Source organism: Musa acuminata, chromosome BXJ3-9 (assembly GCF_036884655.1).
Source record: "Musa acuminata AAA Group cultivar baxijiao chromosome BXJ3-9, Cavendish_Baxijiao_AAA, whole genome shotgun sequence".
Lineage (NCBI taxonomy): Eukaryota > Viridiplantae > Streptophyta > Magnoliopsida > Zingiberales > Musaceae > Musa > Musa acuminata.
In genome coordinates, this window is record NC_088357.1 from 3642862 (window position 1) to 3661521 (window position 18660).

The 18660-nt window shown below is 36.5% G+C and overlaps 1 protein-coding gene and 1 long non-coding RNA gene across 2 annotated transcripts; one reads left to right on the forward strand and one right to left on the reverse strand.

Annotated features, from left to right (window-relative positions):
- The first annotated feature begins 107 nt into the window (after positions 1 to 107).
- LOC135648799 (uncharacterized) lies at positions 108 to 5075 on the forward strand. The gene is made up of 3 exons (XR_010501100.1): positions 108 to 2926; positions 4010 to 4585; positions 4703 to 5075. It is a non-coding gene; the product is annotated as an uncharacterized LOC135648799 (long non-coding RNA).
- A 170-nt stretch (positions 5076 to 5245) lies between these two features.
- LOC103997044 (vesicle-fusing ATPase) lies at positions 5246 to 18138 on the reverse strand. Its single transcript, XM_009418173.3, has 21 exons — positions 17794 to 18138; positions 17097 to 17192; positions 16917 to 17001; positions 16784 to 16834; positions 15170 to 15340; positions 14879 to 15033; positions 14678 to 14786; positions 13096 to 13195; positions 12949 to 13004; positions 12333 to 12398; positions 12174 to 12256; positions 11893 to 12026; positions 9362 to 9572; positions 7472 to 7603; positions 7332 to 7392; positions 7196 to 7255; positions 7048 to 7106; positions 6733 to 6820; positions 6387 to 6509; positions 5725 to 5790; positions 5246 to 5571 (listed from the first exon to the last, which is right to left on the reverse strand). Exons 1-21 carry the CDS (start codon positions 17979 to 17981, stop codon positions 5434 to 5436), a joined length of 2232 nt encoding a protein of 743 aa, XP_009416448.2. The 5' UTR covers positions 17982 to 18138; the 3' UTR covers positions 5246 to 5433.
- Positions 18139 to 18660: the final 522 nt, after the last annotated feature.

Here is an 18660-nt window from a genome sequence, read left to right on the forward strand (position 1 = left end):
CTTCCCATGTAAATTCGCCCCTCGATCGAAGGTTTTTAGCAATTCTTTTTTGGGGGTGACGAGGCAGATTAGATCGGTTTGGGGGGGGGGGGGGGGGGGCGCGTCTGGGGACTTTTGTGGTTTCTTGGGCTTGGTAACGTGAGAAAGATTCCGGATGGGCTTGCCGACATTGTTCGGGTTTGCGAAATGATCCCGTTCTTGGTTGTGATTTCGATCGGCGGCATCGGAGAGGGAGGAACGTGGGTTTTTGATCTTTTGCTTTCCATTGGTTGTTCGTTGGATGTCATGCGAGGGTTTTGAAAGAGGAAGGGGAAATGAGGAGCCGGATAGTTCAGTGATGGATCGGGCATTTGTGGGTTTCTTCTGCGATAGATGAGCAAATCCGGGTTCTGTCCTCGATCCTTCGAAGAACCCCTTTCATTTTTTTGCTGGTGAACCCGTTTGCATTTACCTTTCGTATATGATCATTAAGGTTCCCGTCTTTTCTTCCTTCCCTGATTCTTGTCGCTGAAATATTATGTACTATGAAAATTTTCTGAATTATTTTGCTGCAATCTTTCTATAAATTTGAGAGGTTTTGGATATGATCGACAGGATCGTTTGAATATTCTTGGGTGGCCATTGTAAACGTCTATGCATGGCACCTGACATGGAATCCATTTCAAAGGTTTATTATTAGGGTTTCTTGATCTCCGTGCTGTGTGATGGGTTCAGTATCGTTCTTGCAACATCCGATTGAGTGGTACAAAGATGCTTGCTTGATACTATTGATAAAATCTGCATTATGTGTATGTGTACTTTGCGTGATTCGTGCCTGATTTTTCTTTGATACCATCCTAATTTGGGGATACGCTTTAGATCAAGCGCAGGAGAGTCGGGATAGAGAAAAATAAGAGTTGCTTAGTTTCATTTTGGTCCTTCTGTTTGGATCGTATAGTTTCTGAGTTTTAGTCAAAATATCATGTGAGTAGCGAGTTAGTGCTTCTTAGGATTACACAAGGATGTCCTGTTTTTCCTTGTGTCTATTGTTCTTGAGGTGTGTATGAACTTAAAGACTCCACTCTCTGATGTTTTCTACAAGTTCTCGTGAGTCACTATGATTGTAGCACATAACACTCACTTATGGGTTGCTTCAGGTGAAGATATATTAGCAAATCCTAATAGTTGCCTGGATGTTGCATATCAGTTAGGTAAACTTGGAAATGCTACAAATATTCTGTTGGATAAATTTAGGTTAATAACTATGCAAGAATTGACCACAGGCAGTCGTAATTTTAACTTGCATCCTGTTCTGTTCTGTTCTGTTTCTTTCCTCATACACATCTTTTGTAAGGCATCCATCCCTGTGCAAATTTAATTTCTCATTTTCTTCATCTGATGATTAGAAGTCCACAGGTACACAAGGTAAATTTTGAGTCTCATGGGGATTTGGATGTATTTCAGAATTATCTAGATGCTAATTCTTAGACTATTTATCTTATTTTCCACCCTGTTGCTTTGCAGAAGTTCCTAATATATCCAACTTGAGTTAGACATTGCCCCTTATGGCACCTTGTCTATCAGCATCACTAGTTCATAAGAATTTAAGTTTAGGTAGTAAACAATACTTTAAGGGTGAACGTTGTAGATGATGCTGCCTCTCCATCTTCCTTTTCAAAGCATATGGTTAGGATGAACTGGTTTACCATAGCAATCGAATTGTTCTCATGCAAAGATTCATCATTGAAGGCCCTGAGTTTCTTATGTTGGTCTAACTTTGGGCAGTCATTTTTTTTATGTACTATTATTTTATCTACACTATTTATTTGTTGACATCTGGATGTGGGTTTATAGATAATGACTGGGAAACTGTTCTTGATGGCTAAACATTTATACCCCTTAATGTGGTTCATGGTAACCAGGAGTCTATGGCCCAGATTGTGTAGAAAGGATGTTGACTTTGGTCAATGTTTCAGTACACTGGGATTATATTTCGGCCAAAACTTCACATCTCAGCTTAGGAATTGCTCCACTTTATTTGTAGCTTAAGAATTGGTAAGCCTCATGCCAGAATAAGGGTTGCCCTACTAGGTTTACATTTTTTGAGATCAGCATACAACTTAAAGAGTTTTTTTCATAACTTATGAAAAAATAAAAATAGGCATCTGATCTTTTGTTGGTTGATGCAATTGTTCTTGATTCAAGAATGAAGTACACACAAGGTCTCTTCCTTTAAAGATGAAGAGGAATTGAGGATACATGTTCTTCACATTAAATTTGAGCTCTCAAACAGAATGAAAATTCTGAGAATACACTTAGCTATTAAATACAGATTCTGCTGCTGATATGATTATTTTCTTAGCAATTAACAAGTTTGTTTTTAGGCAAAATAGTTTCTTCCTATAAATCTTTTACCAGGACATATATGGAGATTAACTCATGAACTGACTCTATTTTGTAAACAGAAGTAATATCTACTGTCTTTGCCTTTTTGCTTGTAAGTTTAGTGCATGACTGTTGCAGAATTGACCATGTAAGGATAGGTTCTCAGTACCAACTTGGAGCTTGACTGGTGAAAGAAGCGTCACTTATCACCACTGCAATTCACAACCAAATTAATACCAATATTTTCTTATTAATTAGGATAGATAAAAATGTTTAATACAAAGGTAGACAAGGCAGATACAGCCTTATCCCATCTGACAACATGACACTGATAATAGACAGCCATGCACACCCAATTTATTTAATCAAACATAATAGTAATACCCCACACTTTTTCCATATTCCAATTTTTATATATTATTACTGATAAGTACTTCACTGGCCACATTTGTGGTCAATACAAGCGCAGGCAGGACCACACTTGCACATGCCATCATTCTCAGCAGCTGCTGGGGCATTGATCACATTGTCAAAGTAGCTGAAGAAATTACATGAAAGAACTGTAAGTGTTGATCTGTTTTAGATGCTTTTCTTCTAACTAGCATTTCTGCACATTAAATGTTATGTTGTCGTATGTTGTCGTCTTCTGGTTTATATGATCAAAATAAATCATCGAGAAATATTATGTGTTATACCTCATCTCCTGCAAGTTATGCCAGAGAAACTAGAAATGAGAAATTGGATCTTTTTTTCAAATCATAAATAGGAAAGCAAACATTAAGATTTTTGCATTCCAGAAAAATTGAGGTATGTGGAGATGGTATGGCATCGTATATATTTTTCATATTCATGATCGTAATAAAATAATGGTCAACAACTGTCAAATTTAAATATGTTGTATATAACCTTGTAGATTTAATTACTATGCTTTACCTTTGAAAATTATTTGAAGTTATCAAATACAGTTAAGGTAGCTCTAAACAAAGCAGGGCACTTTCCAGTTGATATTAAGTTAGTTTCACTTATGCTAGAACATTGGCTAATGATGTATCTGTCATCATCTTTGTTTTCTGCTTATGAAAATATAGCTTATTTTTAATTATATTTTCTTTTCACAGACATATGTTGGGTGCCCCTCACTTATGTCACTTGAAAAATAAAAAGATCAACAAGTTAGGAAGTTCATCATGAAATATAAAATATCAGATTTGGCCCCAGGAAAGGAGGTTGGGTAGCTAACACATATGCACACAGAAAAATTAGAAGAAAAAGAACATATATACCTCTTTTCGGCCCCAACAATCTCAATTCCATAGTCGTTTCCCTTCTTCCTGCAAGACAAATCAAATTCTTTTTAATTATCTCAATCTCTAGTGCTTTATGTGATTGAATAAATAAGGCATGGAAGACCTGTTTGAATTCTCCCCATATGTTACCACAGCGTGAAGAGTTATTTTGTACATTTGATCACTCGTTAGTTACCAAAACATATAAATGATTGAGCACTTTGAGTAATTAGGTATGAGGTGTATATACCAATTTTTTTTTTAAAAAAATGTTGTGGTATCACAATTTTATGCATAGAGGATTATAAATCCATTATTCTCGGTGCAACTCAACATGTCCTCGACTTGCTAAAACATAGGCAACACAAGATGAAGGGTCGAAGTAGATGATGACTTACACGCACTGGCTCTTGTCAGCGCAGTCGCAGTTGCCACAGGTTGACATGTTGAGGTGGAATGAGATAACTGAGGGCAGAAGGCTACAAGAAAGATCAAGAGTTGTGGGATGTGTTCTTGGGGATGAATGTTTGCTTGGTTGGTGCTTATTTATAGGCCTTTTTTTTTTTTTTTGGTTCCTGAAGAGACCTCCCGTCATTGTTTGTGCTGTCCACACGCCGCCACCAAGATAAGCATCCAAAGGAATCTCAATTATGGGGAGCAGAAGACGGACATACACCTCTCATGTCAACATCTTAATTCTGACCTTTTCCCAATGTTGGAGATAGGCATCGAAGCTTGTGAAGGTTCATCTTTCCATACCGGGTGTGGTGGATATTCTGTCATCCTCTTGCTGAGTTGTGATGGGAGTTTTGTGGAGAGTAGAATCCATCAGACTATCAGGCCAAGGAGGTGGATATGATCTCATCCATTGTTCATCAAGCAATGATAGTTTACCCTGTAAATTTATGCAGGTGGCCAAGATGGTTGTGAAGCAGGTAATCTTTGGGGTATGCTGTCACTAATTTTGGTCTCTCTGCTTGTTGGTCTAATAAGATGATAGAGGCATCTTATTTGAGCAATGATTTGAACAATATCTACGTGCATTATTACAGGAACATCGATGAAGGGTGGGGAGATTCTGAAGGTACTTGTGCGCCTCACCTCAACATTTCTGGCGTGGTCTGGTCTGGTCTTTAAATCAACAGGTTCTACTGCTTCCTATACAACAAATCAGAATCAGCATTTTCAAGATGGGGCCAGTTTTACCAGCAGCAGATAGGGAGGGGCCCAAAGGCCGGCTTATTATATGCAACATTCTAGTTATGGAAAGTAGAACATCATGAATGCAGGCTGCTTCCACGACAATGACTTATCAGAGAGGGGGAGGTGGGGAGCGGGCTCATGCTCATCGAGTATCGAAATGATGAGGTGTATGTGTGTGTATGTATTTTAAGAAATGATATTTTTCTATCTTATTTTCTTAAAATATGTTGGATTTTTAATTATATATTTTTTTAAAATCTAAAGTTAATATTAAATTTTTTTTTAAAAAAGATAATATTATTTCTTTCTTATAAATTAAATTTTAATTTTATCCACTTCCTGCAATTGCTTTTCTCAGCGTCATTGACATCTCACAGAATTCGTAAGCAAAATTGATTAAAAGCTGTATCTAGACGACCTCCAACTTTGATTAAAAGGATGGAACTGAAGTGCCAAATCTAATTAAACAAAAAAACTGAACTGCTTACTCATGTCATGCTTTCACTTCACCTTGCTTGTAAGAAAGAAAAGTAATCTGGAAAGAGAACACATCTCCACAAGATTGTGATATGATGCAGAGTTACAATATATCTTGCAATATATCGTAGAAATGGTTAAGGTCAATTTTCTCTTTTCCAGAACGAATAGCTTCGGCACTTTTTCCATCGGATCCTTGTGCAGCCATCTCCACAAGCATATACAACTTCTTGATTGATATCTGAAGCAGTCCACATAAACATAGAGATCAGTGATTACCTTTTGATTCAATTATGTGATGTGACCAATAACAAGATTGTGAGAGATAATTTACAGCAAAAGTGGGAAAGGATGTAGAGCAAATAATTTACTTATACTCAACATAATAACTTACATCATTCAGTTCTTCAACCGCTAAGTCAAGATCATCTTCAGAAAATACGCTGAGGCTTTGCAGCACCTGGACAGATATCATGAATTGAGGTTAAAAAATAAAAAAAACAGGAGCAAATAATCCTCAGGATACTTAAACGTTGACAGTAAAACGTTTAAAATAATTATCCCCATCAAAAAGATTTTGCCCTTAGATACATCTATAGTAAGTGCCAAATGGTCCTACATAATAAATATATATTAATTCTAAAAAATAACTATATACTGCTTAAGTCACATAGCCGCTTTCTTTGAGCTGGCTGGATTCAAAATCCCTGAAATGTCACCTGAAAGAACTATATTCTTCTTATAAAATGCCTGATCCAGTGTATGACTCCATAGACATGACAAAATTGGCTCATAGTTTTTGAAGAGAAAATAAATCCCAAGGAAAAGCAGCAAGCAAACATGTGAAATCTAAAACAAAGATTTATAAATGAGATGAACAACAGGATCCTACTATTCATTCCTTGGTTGTGTATTATGTTCATGCATCTATCAGTTTGACTTCAGAAATACCATTGTAATAAATGATTACGAGGAAATACAGCTCTAGCCTTCTGTACACCTCCAAAAATTAAACTGGGCACAACTTTAAACATATCTGTTGGCGAGTTACTTTACCTTCTTGGCGTCTTCCCTGTTCAATCTCGGAACATGATATGTAACAGAGAATGCATCACATATACCAAGAGACTCCAAAAATCCCACCTCGCTGCTTGTCCCTATTACCAGCATGTTCTTACCCTGAAGAAAATTAAGGCGTCATAAAACAAACAAAATAGCTACAGTAAACTATGGTTCACTGATGGGAAAAAACACAACGAGCAACTTTGGGACAAAAAGAAACTGGAGGATATAACATTGAAGTCAGTGATATAGCTTTCTTTTTTCTTTCCTTCCTTTTTTTTTTCTTTTCACTATTCGATGAGTTCAACGAGAACCATAATACAGAAAATAAGAAGAGAACCTTTGGAGGAAGCCGTTTCAGGAGGACTAATAATGTCTGTGAAATTAAATTTGAAAAGCGCGGTCCAATAGCAACATACTCCAATAACCTGAAGAGGTGAACATCGCAAGAATTGTCAACTCACTATATGTCAATAACATGGACATATACCAAGAGAACCAGAGTGCAATACAAATTTACTTTCCTAAATGTAAATAGAGGTTAGTCAAGAATTGGCTATCAGATTTAACATGGAATGAGGTTCTGAGGCTGTAGTCCAATATGTTCAAGTAATACTAGGAATCTCTGGAAAAAAATCAGAATGAATCACACTACCTCTCAATATCATCAAGAATTATGATGCTTAGTTGAGATTTATAAGCATCTTCAAAAACCTGTGAAAGACAAGATAGTTCTACTTGAGTTTAATTACTGAAGCTTCAGAAAGATAGTTCTACTAGTACAATATCGGGCTCATACTAACCTTGACAATTTGTGCACATTTACTTCCTTCACTGAGACCGATCATTGTTTCTGCAGAGATCTACGCCACGAAAGGTATCGATCATTAGAACAAAAGAACAACCAAGGCATTCTGACCATCCGAAATGAGAACTTACAATCTTGACAAATGGGAAATCACTCTCAATGCCAATTGTAGCTGCCATTGCAGTTTTGCCACTGACACCAAAGAACTATTATATATAAAAATGCTAAGCACATTCAGATTTTATCATTTACAATAACTCTTGTAAATTACCTGCCACTAAGACCTTCCAGAAGGCATGTAACAAGTGGGCTACCCTGGCTTACTTTCACTTGCTCCACGAGAAGCATAGCTCTTTCATGTATGTGCATGTGTCTCTCACCACAGTCAACAATGCCATTAAGCCTGCATGCCATTCAAGTTCTGAAGATAATACTCCGTAATCAAAACAAAACTGAGATCCAATTCGTGTTTAACAAATGAATAGAGTGAACATTTGCTGGAAAAAGATATGGATAATTTAGTTTTAAGCCATATGCATTACAAAAACCTTTGTTCATCATTAGAAGCCTAATGATGTTTCATACTTTAATTTTACAATAATGTGGTAGAAACCAAATATTGCAAATAAAAATTAAGGATTCAAATGTTGGTCCGACTGGTAGATACCAATTGGCATTTCCAGTCTGACCAAGGATCAAAATAGAACCAAATAGTCCCTATGGTTGGTATGTGAACTTTGTATTATTTTTTTCTGATGATACTGAACAGGAACAAGTTGGTCTTCTACTGATATAATGGTACCACAGCAATTCAACCAGTTCTGAAAATGGTACTCGTATATAAAACCTTGTAGAAACACCATTTAATATGGATCAGGTTTTTAGAAATATCAAAATCATGAACAAAATTCTTTAACAGCTCTTGCAACATAGTTTTCTGAATTGTTTTTTTATATTTATGATGACATTATTTAAACCCCACTTAAGTAGCAAAGGCTAATTTTCAATCAATCAACCAACAGAATAGTTAAAAAGAGTGATAAAAAAAGCAAAGAAAACTTTTTGCATATAGGTGATACCCCACCATCAAACTAGGCACAGTATCCAATCAAAGATTCAATGTTCTGCAGAAAAATGACAAAAGAATGAAAAAAAACTAGAGGCACAAAAAGATTAAACAAGCACATTGTTGGTAAGACATTGACCACAAAATATAGTACAGAGAAAAAATTTAAATCTGTTTGACAAGTGATTTTGACATGATTAGCCATTATGATTTAGAACTGGATGAAAAATATTGTTAGCATATATGCATTTCAGAAAAACGCTTGACCAACTTAGTCACAAATGAAGCATGCACCTAAATCCAGGAAGACTAGAACATAGTGTGCATATCAAGGGCTGTTTGGCACAATCAGGTCCCTGTGGCCCCTTCAGGAACACCTGGAGGATTCTATTTGAAATTTCAAAAGCAAGAACAAAATTATGGCAACTATCCCTTCATATGGATCAACTGTCTCAGAAAAATCATAAACAGCACCGTATCCAAGTTTGCAAATTCCAATGAGAAGAAATGTCCAGAGTTTTAAGATGAGAAGGTCTACAATTAATAGATGTATCTTCTAAGAAGAAGCTAGGAGCCGTTTCTGCTTCAGAGACGTTCAGAGTTTTAAGACGAGAAGGAAATCAACACTGAAGGTGTTTCACTACTCCCATCAACCCCAAAACCAACTAGCTATAGCATGTGAAAGAACTCCACATTCACGCAAAATTAGTCACTGAAAATAGCTGAGTGCCTTTTACCTAGTAAAAATGTTTCTTTAAAAAAATCCAATATCTTTAAAAGGTTCCAACATGTAAGACAGGTTTTATCCACAAAAATTGCTCTCTTAAAGTCTTGGGTACTTTGTATCATCTAAATCATTTCTTGACACGAGAACAAGAAGCATTTGGATTCTAGGTTGACCCCAGGAATAGGCAGGCATAAGTTCCCCACTTAAAATGGGAACATCTTGGAGTGGAGGATGTGTCCATTCAGTGAGTGTGAAGTGTTTATCAGAGTAGCTATAGAAGGTTGTTGGCCTTGAATGTCCCAACAGTAGTGTTGCTATGTAGTGATGTGTACCAGCTTTACAAGAATAAAATGGAAAGTTAATTATACCTGCAACGTTCAAGATCATCAGTGGATGCACCAAAAGCGGGGACAATCTCATGAAGAGCATGCAAAAAATCATCCATAGTGACTTTTATGCTCTCCTCATCCAAGGGTTTAGTCAAATCATCCATGCTTATTTGTCTATTCAAGGCAAATGAGACAGCACTTTTAACAACACCTTCCAATTCTGCTCCACTGTAATTTTTTGTGCGTGCAGCTGCATGTAGAACATGAAAAAAATTAATTATCAACCAAATATATGTTGTAGCAATACCCCCATTCATACATCCAAGAAATCTTAAGATGTGCATGCATAAGCTCAATCATCAAAAATATCCTATTTGTTGAACCATTAAAAGAAGAGAACAATTACAGAAATCAGAAGAAAGCACAAATAGATGTTTGTCTCAGTTTGAATGTACATGTGACTTAATGGTAAGAACACTAAACTGCTAAAAGAGGGGAACAAAAAGCAAAAACTAAGCCAATTGACTAAACATACAACAAAAAAAAGATCATCTCACCCTAAATTTTCTCAATATTATGATTCACATCATCCTTATTGACAATTACATCCTGCATATTATGTTCTATGACATCCGTCTCCTGCCAACAACACTTGCCATTCCAAAGAAAATAGGGTTCTAAACACTAAAAATATAAAGCTCAAGCATCTTGGCATCCTACTTGTCTTTCCAATTGGGTTAGAACACTATCAACCATGATAACGACCTTCTCATATACCACAACCCTCATTTCATGTGCATGTGATCAGTGTTCACATCTCTCACAAAGCATTTGCATGTTCTTTGGCTTTTTACAACATTCCAACACCATAACCAGCTTTCAGATTTTTTTTCCTCCACAAAGCATTTGAAGTAGAAAAAACATGCATGGACATGAGTCAATAAAACATATATGATGCAAAAATCTGCAGATTAGCTTCCATAAATGAGATATCTAAAACATCTACATGTTCTCCCATCAGAAACAACCACAAGATCCTTTATCGAACTTCTTGATGATCCTAACACAATTCTTAAACACCTTATCTCCATTAAAAGTTGTGATTAGATAGACATAAAACTAACAGTAATCTCAATGGCCAAGAATAATCCATGTAGCTCAAACCTAGTTCATATCTGTGGGTATCATGAAGCATACCTTCATAAGTTTATGTACATTTTACTAACAAATGTCATACTTGCTAACATGATCAAAATTTACTCCCAAAATAAACATAAAATACATATACAAAACCAATGCTGGCAGAATGTGTGAGCAACTAACAAACCAGTAAAGCTGCTATCTGTCCACAAAACTTTCTTAGAGCATAAATGTAATGTTCCATGAAAAGTAAATGATTTATATGAGTTGAAATAAATGTAATGTTCTCCGAAAAGTAAATGATTTGTATAACTTGAACTTCAAGAGCATTGACAATCAGTTAGATCTTTTGCAGTCGGTGATGTCCCCGAGGAATGGCCAAAGGTATCATGTGATAACTTAGGTAATTTTAGAGAAAGCAGGTCTAGATATTAAACACAACTCTGTTTCTCCCATGTCTCAGCAGCTACTGTGAACATTGTTATTCCTATTGCTTCCATAAATATTATGTACAAAATATCACATGACAATTAACAGAAATCCCAAGCTTTCTGTCTTGCCTCTCCAACCTCTTTCATGCCTGTTTAGACAACATGCTGGCAAAAAGCAGGCAAAGGGGATCAAACAAAGGACCTTTGAGAAGGGAGAGAAAGCAGAGCACAAGAGGCACAGGATGATTGCTCCTCTTAAAATGCAAAATGAAGAATAGCATCACCATAGATAGGTCAGTGTATGGCCAGGGAATCATGAAAAGGTGTTAGGGACCAACGAAAACAGTGAAAAGGTTGATGTGATATTTAAAATGATAAGTTCTGGAGGTGGAGGGTTATGTCCAGGTAGGAAAACTATCTGATAGATGAGAAGAGACAGATACAAGACTGGATGTGTAAACACTGGATGTCAAATTGTATTGTTCATAACTGGCTAAATAAATGGCCAGTGGCACAGCCTGCTGAAAATTAAAGAAGCAATGCCAATAACCACAAATTTTTAACTCACGTCCAAGCATGGTCCAATATTTTAGACCAAAAGTAGAACAAAATTAGATATCCAACTAGGAGAGCAAATTAAAGATGAACAAAAAAATTCAAAGCATTTGTCCCCTTCACAAGGAGAAAAACTTCAATCTTATACATATGAATCTCTTGACAGTGAATGCTGTGAAGCAACCAACTTATTCAACAACCAACTTCACCCTTTCATTGTAAAACATTAGAGATCCAAGCAACCAACTTATTCAACAACGCTTCCTAAGTCCAACTTCAATTTTTCTAAAATCCATTATTTAACAAATTGATATATTCAGGAATAATTTACCACAATGGATTTTGTATTTTATTTTAAGACGATGATAACAGAGATATAACTCAAGTGCTAAGGCAGGCTTCATTCAATAAAGAAACCAAAAGGACCAAATTAGGACTACATACCAAGCTCTTGAAGGCTCACATCTGCTGCAAGAAAAGAATTTTCTTTCATTTTACTAGTATGTATTTGGAGAATTTGTAAGCGGCCATTCTCATCAGGGAGGTTAATCTCAACATGAACCTCCAAGCGTCCAGGCCTAGAAAATGAGCATATCAAATGACAAGGATAAAGTCGAACTGCAACATAAAGCAGGATCAAGTACATATGGGTACCAGAAAGATATCAACGGAATAAACTTCAAAATATTTTCCAAAATCAAGCAATCACAAGATGAGCAATGGACCTTAGCAGTGCTTCATCCAGTAAATCCTTCCGATTGGTCATTCCAATCAGCAATACGTTGTTTAAAGATTCAACACCGTCAATCTAGAATGCAAAAAACACTATGTTAGCATCAAGGTCCTGAGTGTCATGATATTATGTAACCCTTGGTAAAGTTCACCTTTGTGAGGAGCTGGTTGACAATGCTGTCATGAACTCCAGTACCATCCCTAGTGGACCCTCTTGACTGCAATTACAATATTTAAAAGGTTAGCAACAAAGTCCATTTCTGGAAAAAATTTCAATATTCAGAAAAAAGTTCAAACATATCTTCTAATAAAAGATGTATCTTGATTAACAAAAAAAAATGGTGGATAAATTCCAAATTAAAACATTTTCAATGGTCCATCTCAGATACACTACAAAAGGAGGGCAACAAAAAAAGTTCTAAAATAATAGAAGTTCCTTTACATTTCAACCAAATTGCCAATACCACCTAAGAATTCCACAAATAATTAATACAACACATAACACCCACATGAGGGTGCAATATATGTTTTAATTTTTTCACCACAATCGGATGGAATTGATCACACTGTTGGACCAATGAAAATAAATGTATGCAGAATAACAGCAGTAGCATAAGATGTGTCAGATGCAAGCAGAACTATCTAAAAAGTAGAACGTTATAGAAGCTAATAAATGGAATCACCAAAGGATGGAAAAAAATCATGATGCTTGGAAAGTGCTGATAGGAAGAAAGAAAACTTTTTAGAAAAAGTACCAAATGTATCTACCTTACAGATAGCATCAATTTCATCAAATATGATGACATGCAAGTCACTCTGATCACCTGGAAATAATCACATGAATAATGTTTTGCAAGGGAACCAAAAAAACACTGTAAATTTAACAAATCAAATAATTAAGAGACAGCTGCGTACCTTGAGTCCTCTGATCATTCTCAGCATCAGCAAACAAGTCTCTCACATTTTTCTCTGTTTCTCCAACATATTTACTTAAGACTTCAGGCCCATTAACAATCTAAAGTTAAAGAAATATTTTATATTTAAGTGGGCATGTATTGGACAATAAACAGATTAGCAACCAAAATACACAATAACTGTTTGAACAATGGACTAATAAATGCAATGAAGCCTAGAGAAATATATGCTGCTGATGGTTTCCACAGTAAGAACCAAACCTAACCTTATTTTCATTGGTATAGTAATTTTTTTGAACAAAACCAAACAACAAAATCTAAAACTAGAATTGTTGATTTTAATTCTCAGCTTTATTTATAAGCAAAATTTCAAACCTTATTTTTTTATAAGGTACAGATTTTCGTATCCAGATTTCAAAAGTAGATGATTATCTTTCTGATGCTTAGATCCAGCAATTGTGATGTGTCATTTAGCTCATTCTTGACAATCTACCCTATTTCTTTGACAAGATTTCTAGCCTTTATTCCTTTCCTAGTTTATAAATGTGAAAGATGCATACATGTTTAATATGTAAATTTTTATTATTGTTCATATTAAGTAAATTTCATGACTGATTGTGCCCACTCTTGCAAACTTAGGTCTTTCCTTTTTATTTATTTATTTTCATTATGTATAATTGAACTCATGAATCGATAATTGGTACAAAGCAAAGTCACACAAAGCATGTATTTCCCTAGCCCAAACGAGTTGCAGGTGGAAACTGGAACATTTATAAACTATCAATTAATTTGGCAAAAGAATAATAAAATTGGTCTCCTAATGTAAAATACCCATTTTTCTTTAGACTGCTCACCTGACTACTTGTTTATATTTTTAAAGAAAATTTTTAGATGAACCCGGTTTGGAAGTTAAAAAGGAATCCTTGTTAAGGTGCACTTCCGTCACTGCTCTCATCCTCAAATCTATTTTTCTATCACCTTTCTGATCTTCCCATGCATGTTATTGATGGCTTTGAGTTGGTAACTAAATCATTTGTTAATAACATATTTAATTTTATGCAATACTCGTACCAAAATCATGGTATACCCAAGCATCCTAACAGATGCCCACTAGACCCTTGTCCACAACTAGAAGTCCATCACTGCATTTGGTACAAGCATTTGTAAGAACACCGACTTAAGGTGTACATGTTCTTAAAAGTTATTCATAGAAAATCAGCTGGATGGTTAACTGATCCATGACTGACTTGTATCAATAATCCGAGTTGGACATTAACTATAGAGTGGTTTACCCCATATCTATATGAATACTATCCATCATAATTAACCCAAGCAAACTTATATGAATATCTACTATTACATTTCAAATAGAGAGTTCTTGATAGTCGTTAGCAAATATAGGTATAGACTTTTTCATATATCAGATAGAACACATGAAAATAATTCCTAAAGGAAAGAAATGCTGAAACATATTAAGTATAAGAAGTCATGCCAACAGAATCAGAAGAATGCATGAATTGGTTTTGAGCATATAAGTCAAACCGATTAGCCAGAAAATGAACGGTTTAACCACAAAGTCAAACCTTTGGCTCCCTTCCATTCAACAGCTTCCCTATTTGACGAGCCATAAGTGTCTTGCCGGTACCAGGAGGTCCATATAGCAGCATCCCTTTCACATGCTTGATACCCAATCTGCAGGATACAGTAGTCAGAAAGGAATCCATACTTGACAAGTTTTCTGTAACAAACTCAAAAATCTATTCACAGAAAAATGTTAACGTTACTTGCTAACAACATGGGAAGGAAAAACTCGAGAAGCAAATGCCCTTCGGAAAATTTCTGTAAATTCAACACTTAGTCCTCCTATTCCCAGCTTCAGAAGGTTGAACTCTTTATGACGGAATATTTTGCTGCTAGCAGCTTCACGCTGATTAATTATCTGTATGAAATACAATATATATACATATCATTCTCATGGCAAATTGTTCGCATTTACTTATGGAAAAGAGTGTCAGAGTTAATCCCTTTCACAAAATTTGGTAAAAGATTAAATCAACGGAAGATATCAAAAGAACCTTAATGCCCGAATTTGGAGAGGCTTCAAAAACAAAATATGTCTCCATGGATATCATTCCTCTATCCACGCCTTTGGAATCATCTTGTCCCTCGAGCAGAGCTTGACTAACCGTAAATATATAGTTGGTTCCACAATATTCAAATAATACCTTTTGACCAGTTGTCATAATCTGTGTACGAATATCAAATAGCTTCAAGTTAAAATTACACAAACCAAATCCCACAATGACTTAAGGCATAATCAAACAAGCTTGTTTTTGAAACAGGCCGAAGGCCTGATACAAATGTGTTATGACGATTCTAATTACAAAGTTCACAGGCAACACAACAAGGATCAAAGTATGCTTGCCCATAATTGATAATTCCATTTGAACACCCTGCTACCTGTGATCAGTTTCGACATGGATACTTTTTATCAAGAACCATCGTATACAAATTTAATAATTCAACTCTTCCTCGGGTCTAAACAAAAGTGGATATATTAGAACAGATTATAGATCTTATTGTACCAAAAGTTCCTTAATAAATCTCAGTTACGTCATAAAAAAATCAGCAATTTTAGGATGGTTTGACAATGAAATTACAAAATGCTTGCCAGCAAGTGGATCGATACAACCATTTGGGAAAATTGTATAGAAATACTATGTAAACATTACATCATATTTCAGTGGCTTCATATTTAAGAATTTGATCTTGATTTTTTAATCTGAAGCACATAGTTCCAATGACTTTCACAGAGAAGTCTTCAATAAGCTTTGAATTGCAGAAGTTGTATTTGTTGCAGCAAAGAAGAACTCAACACTCAGGTTAAAGAAGAGGAGAAAAAAAAACAGAAGAAACAAGAAGAAAGAAAGGTAAAAGTTCTGGAAGCCATGTCATCGAGTTGCATGACAAAAGAATGATTCCATAAAATATAGGAGGGATTTCTAAAGTTCACTCTCTATTTGTCTGTGTATGTTGCTCTTACATTTCATTTCTTTAAAAAAGTAGGTATAATACAGTTTTTCTCTCCCTTACTCATATTTCTTTTCAGATTAATCTCCTTTCCATGCGTTGATGCACACACACATGCACACTCATATTCTTCTAGTTCAATAACCCTCATTTCATCCCCTTTACTGGCTAAAGAACAGTAGCTTCCAACTCCTTTTTAATTTATTATTCATCAAATCCTAACTACATTTCTGTCCTTAGTTCAAGTCAAACAGGTCTAAGTCTATCGTTCTACCACTCGAGTTAGCCTAAAACCACTGCTTTCAAAAAATGGTCTGCTCAGTCCTCCGCATCTACATAAAGACCCTTTAGCCTAAGTGGATGTTCATCATACCACATTCAAACCCATCACTCCAGTCCTTTTTTTAAAATACAAAACCTCAAAAGATACCACTACTGTATCTTATAAGGGCCTCTACGCAGCTAGATCACAATAAACCAAAAAACATAGAAACAATCAAGTTGTTGAGTTCAAGAACTTGAGCATCACCCAACTAGCTATGCAACATGAGCAAGTTGGTCAAACATCACATGCAGAAAAAAAAAAAGAAAGTTACAATCGTAGAAGATGATAACCACTAAATATAAGCCAATTCAGAATAAAAGTGTTGATGTCTTACCTGGTCAATGAATTTTTTCTGAAGTTGTTGAGCAAGAAGTACAGCATCCAGCTACAACATAGAGTTTGCACTTTAAGACAGCAGCATTCAAGCATGGGATTAGATTAACAAAAGAATCTCAAGATAATCTTACTTGCTCCGTTCTATTAGGCTTTCCTTTAACAAAATCCAACTCTAGTGTGAGTAATGCCAGCTTAAAGTTATCGGGAGGAACAAATCTGAAAGGACATTCAACAATAAAGGTGAAAAAATTGATAACACAACTCATTAAGCCATATCTATGCAATTGCTAGCTAATGTGAAGGATGAATACCTGCTAACTGAGATTTGATCACCGGATGAAACTCTTGTATGACGACGCTGTATCGCATTCAAAGCAATATGATCGCTAGGAATGTTCTGGTGAGCAGTAGTTCTTTATTAAGGTTGACGTCACACAACAAATAATCATGTGTAATTGAATCGGATCAATCTATGTCCGTAAAACAGCACAAGATGCAAAAAGTTGGTCCAGCATCATCAACATAAGCAGGTGCTTAACACCATCATACCTTATTCAATTCCACAATTTAGATATTGCAAATCTTGGATCAAATCAACATTCCAAAATCAAGAAATCAAAATCTTGACAGTTGAAGTTTGAACAACTGCATTGTCGATTCTTCTTGATGCGGAGTCAGAAGAATCGTGAGAGAAAGTTGCTAATCCGGCGATCAAATCAACATCCTAAAACCAAGAAACGATGTTCTTGAACATTAAAGAACAAACAAACCCGATAATCATGGATACTCGATCTTTCTTGACGAGGAATCAAAACAATCATGGATAAAAGATGCAAACCCGATAGTTATATCTAATTCTATAACCAAGAAACCAATATCTTGAAAATTAAGGTACCAACAGCTGCATTCTCGATCCTTGTCGATGATAAGTCAAAAGATCTCACTACTATCTCAAACAAAACAACTCAAAAGACGTCCACGCAATTGGATGGACAAAATCAAGGATATCGTAGGGTGAGGACGACGGAATCTCCAACGAATATGAGGACGTGCTTGGATCCGGGGGTGGCGAACTTGTTCAGGTCCGCGGGGGAGCAGTAGGCGAAGTTGGTCAGGGCAAGATCCTGGGTCGGCGTGTTCACCACAGTCATGGAGTCGGCCGCCGACGAGGCGCCGAATCCGAACCTACCCGCCATGGCTGATCGCAGCGGAGCAAGTATCAGGCGAGTTAGGGTTCCTGACAGGAATAGCGCAAGAGAGAGAGAGGAAAAGACCTCGGAGGCGATCAAACGAGGGAAATGGAAAACGAGGGAGGAGAGAAAATAGAGGAGACCATTACTTCGTTCAGAAGAAATGGTCTGCGCCGTTATGATTAGTGCAAGACTCTATATTTATATACGTACTCTTGGTCTATAAGATTCGTGCAAGACGTGATGAACTCTTGGCACTGGAGAGTCACTATGGGCCAAAGCAGAGCTTATCACCACACGCTCTTTAGATCCATATCGGCATGGTAGGGCGGCCCATATTACCGGAACGCTTGGAGCTCGCAATGAGTTGTACTGCTACTCGTTAATGATCCAAACCCACGCGAGAAGGTTCCACGCACCGCGCCTGCCGCCCTCCACGTGGATGCCTCGATGCGTCACATGGCCCCGTTCGGTTCCTAACGCCAAGGAGCCATGCCACGACTGACTGCTACACGCTCCTAACAGCCTCTCGCCACCGTCCTGGAGAACCCAAGACGGCTGATCTGATCAGAGTTTGGAGGATGCAAAGAACACGTACGGCAAGTGAGGTTTGATAGTTTGCCATAGGGACAAGGAGAATCACCGAGGTACAGCGGGCACGAAACAAGCGGTCTGCTAAATATTG

Bases quoted from the DNA above. Each gene is read 5' to 3' on its own strand.
- LOC103997044 (XM_009418173.3), bottom strand. From the start codon at position 17,981: ATGGCGGGTAGGTTCGGATTCGGCGCCTCGTCGGCGGCCGACTCCATG. The intron at 15,341-16,783 runs GTAAGACATCAA...ATTCGTACACAG, and splicing joins AGAAAAAATTCATTGACCAG to ATTATGACAACTGGTCAAAA. The intron at 13,005-13,095 runs GTACGCAGCTGT...GATTATTTCCAG, and splicing joins GAATGATCAGAGGACTCAAG to GTGATCAGAGTGACTTGCAT.